We start from the raw sequence: 3,432 nt of genomic DNA on the forward strand, positions 1-3,432 counted from the left end.
GATTCTAGAAAGCTCCAGAGCTTTGAAGCTCCAATGTTAGAAAGCTCTAGAGCTTTGAAGCTCCAAACCTAGAAAGCTCCAAAGCTTTGAAGCTCCGATTCTAGAAAACTCCAGAGCTTTGAAGCTCCGATCCTAGAAAGCTCCAGAGCTTTGAAGCTCCGATCCTAGAAAGCTCCAATGCTTGAAAGCTCCGATTCGGGAAAGCTCTAGAGCTTTGAAGCTCCAATCCTAGAAAGCTCCAGAGCTTTGAAGCTCCGATTCTAGAAAGCTCCAGAGCTTGGAAGCTCCAATGTTAGAAAGCTCCAGAGCTTTGAAGCTCCAATGCTAAAAAGCTCCAGAGCTTTGAAGCTCTAATCCTAGAAAGCTTCAGAGCTTTGAAAATCCAATGTTAGAATGCTCCAGAGCTTTGAAGCTCCAATGCTAAAAAGCTCCAATGCTAAAAAGCTCCAGAGCTTCGAAGCTCCAATGCTAAAAAGTTCCAATGCGACGAAGCTCTAGAGTTTCGAAGCTGCAAAACTTTGAAGCACCCAGTAATTAAACTACACATTAAATTACACGTTAACATTGTTCATCGCTCCATTGTGTTGCAGTTTTTTAATAATCGGCGCCATTATTTTAATTTTCAGGCGGTTTGGGGTACAAGGCATATTCAGGCCACGACGGGTTGGCAGAGAAGAGGAAACAGCGTCGGATACGAACAACATTCACTTCCGCCCAGCTGAAGGAGTTGGAGCGTGCCTTTCAGGAGACTCACTACCCAGATATATACACCAGAGAAGAAATCGCCATGAAGATCGACCTCACGGAAGCCAGAGTCCAAGTAAGTAATCTTCTGTTATATACATATACATATAAACACCCTTGTTCATAAATACATATGTGGCAAATATGGACACTTGCTAGGTTCAATGAATAATTAATATACACTATTTATTATTTATATATATATATCCATATATGTATATGTTGAAAATTCCCGTTTCGAATATCCTTCCACAAAAGCGTTTCACACTGATTAGGGAAGCTCGATCGGGCGAGCTAAGTGAGATATATAATCCCCGACGCGAGTCTTTTCTTTCCTTCGCTTTTACTTCGGGTTCCTCCCTCCGGCGTCGCTTAAAATGGAGGAACGAAACGGAGGGACAAGGGCGATGGCGGAAAGCGCGCCATGTAATTGGATTACAAGCCTCGTTTTCGTTTTCACGGTTACCTGGAAGTCGCTGGTTGATGGATTACAACGTCTAATGCCTCTGACGGATTAACTCGAACTTCTTACGTGGGAAACGTTGGAGATTTAGGGCCCATCGAACGCCGGGAATTTATGATCAAATCAAAGTATTTTGCATTTTACGCTCGGGACCTGTTACGGGGGTTTAAAATTCAGTTCGATGATCTGTCGACGTCCATTTTCTTCTTGGGATGGTTTGTATCGTCTTTCGCTGTTTTTGTTTTCCTGAGTATGGCCAAATGTTCGAGAATAGTATGGAATAATTAGTTTCATAAGGTTCAAAGGAGCTTCATAACTTCAAAGCTTTAAAGCTCTGGAGCTTCCTAGAATTGAGCTTCTTAACCTCAAAGCTTTAAAGCTCTGGAGCTTTATAACCCCGCAGCTTAAAAGCTCCGGAGCTTCGTAACCAGAGAGCTTTAAAGCTCTGGAGCCTCATAACGCCGCAGCTTCATGACGTCAGAGCTTTAAAGCTCTGGAGCTTCATAATCTCAGAGCTTTAAAGCTTAGGTGCTTCCTAACTTTGGAGCTTTATAACCGCAGAGCTTTAAAGCTCTGATGCTTCATTATTTCAGAGCTTTAAAGCTTCGGAGCTTCATAACCCCGCAGCTTAAAAGCTCTGGAGCTTCATAATCTCAGAGCTTTAAAGCTCAGGTGCTTCCTAACTTTGGAGCTTCATAACCGCAGAGCTTTAAAGCTCTGATGCTTCATTATTTCAGAGCTTTAAAGCTTCGGAGCTTCATGACCTCAGAGCTTCAAAGCTCTAGAGCTTCATAACCCCGCAGCTTAAAAGCTCCGGAGCTTCATGACCTCAGAGCTTTAAAGCTCTCGAGCTTCCTAGGTTTGAGCTTCGTAACTGAAAGCTTTAAAGCTCTGGAGCTTCCTAGGTTTGAGCTTCGTAACGTCAAAGCTTTAAAGCTCTGGAACTTCCTAACTTTGGATCTTCATCACCTTAGAGATTTAAAGCTCAGAAGCTTCATAATCTCAGAGCTTTAAAGCTCTGGAGCTTCCTAGCTTTGAGCTTTGTAACCTCAAAGCTTTAAAACCTCAGAGCTTCATAACTTCATAAATATTTCTAGAGTTACGGATGCGCGAACGAACGACGTTTGGAAAAGTCGCCAAATAGTTCAGTTATTCGAATGGTTGCTCGTTAAATAATTTAAACAATTTCACTCGAGTATATCGGCGAATGGATATAATCACACGTTCGACGAGAACGAAAATTTCAATCAAACTTCAATATCGCGCAGGTCGGTACTTCTCCGATCGCGAAATATACATTTACGGCCTTGCCATTAACGCGATAATCGCTGTTAACACTAATCACCGATGTCTCGTCAGTATATTCCAAAAACGTTCGGTAATCATGTTACACGGAAAATTGCAATTTCGTCGATCGGAGCGAAAAATATATATCTGCAATTAAATTTTATGACGTTTGAATCGCGTTGCGAAAATTAATAAACATCAAGTAATCGTTGAATAATCGTGTCGTTGGACGATTATGGATAAAAAAAGAAATATAATTGAAAATTGCGGGGTAATTAATGTTCAATTCCAATTATTGATATTTGGTTTTGATTCGGGTGAAAGTATGTGTATTCGAGAAAGAATCGATAACGTGAAGCGAAGAACCGTAAATTTTTATTAGACTAGGTAATCATTGCGTGTATTCAGGCAGCCATAAGGTTGAACGTGTGTGGATGGTTGGTAATGAAGCACGAAGTTACTATCAATTTTCTAGTAGTTTGCGGCATCATGGGACGACCGCCATTTCCGAGGAGGTTTGCCCTGATGAAGGGTAGTCCTTTGTCAGTTCGAATCTTCCCTAATTTGCATGCCTAGGTCCAACCCCCAAAAGTACATAGAAATTTCTATGCATGTATCTTCTTGGAGTCACACAGCCTAGACCTAATCGTAAGAACATGAAAGTGCATCGAGTTATGTGCGATCGTAGAATATTCTTAGGAGGAGATCTCGAGTAATTTTATATATATTCGGGGTAACTTTCTTAATTCCAATAGTAATTACAATTATTCACCCACACTCCAATCATTACACTCTAATTAATTTAGACCTCCAACTCTCTACATTTTGAATCCCCAATGGCTCAATTCTTCAAGTATACATTTATATTTAACTATTCTTTACACAATCATCTTTCTCAATTCTAACCTCCTAATTATATTGAATCCCTTAGATTACCA

At 40.8% G+C, this 3,432-nt stretch overlaps 1 protein-coding gene and 1 long non-coding RNA gene across 3 annotated transcripts in view; one reads left to right on the forward strand and one right to left on the reverse strand.

Moving 5' to 3' along the window:
- Positions 1 to 3,432, reverse strand: part of LOC128896708 (uncharacterized) — a 24,938-nt gene that overhangs the window by 14,833 nt on the left and 6,673 nt on the right. The gene's annotated exons all lie outside the window — the stretch shown is intronic.
- Positions 1 to 3,432, forward strand: part of LOC128896692 (paired mesoderm homeobox protein 2A-like) — a 22,171-nt gene that overhangs the window by 4,845 nt on the left and 13,894 nt on the right. For both annotated transcript variants that reach the window (XR_008462074.1, XM_054160100.1), the window contains exon 2: positions 627 to 820. Coding sequence is in view for 1 of the 2 variants with exons in the window: in XM_054160100.1 (XP_054016075.1) it covers positions 627 to 820 (194 nt within the window). In the remaining variant the exon portion in view is untranslated. The remainder of the gene's footprint in view (positions 1 to 626; positions 821 to 3,432) is intronic.

The sequence above is a fragment of the Hylaeus anthracinus genome, unplaced genomic scaffold (assembly GCF_026225885.1).
Source record: "Hylaeus anthracinus isolate JK02 unplaced genomic scaffold, UHH_iyHylAnth1.0_haploid 11978, whole genome shotgun sequence".
Classification (NCBI taxonomy): domain Eukaryota; kingdom Metazoa; phylum Arthropoda; class Insecta; order Hymenoptera; family Colletidae; genus Hylaeus; species Hylaeus anthracinus.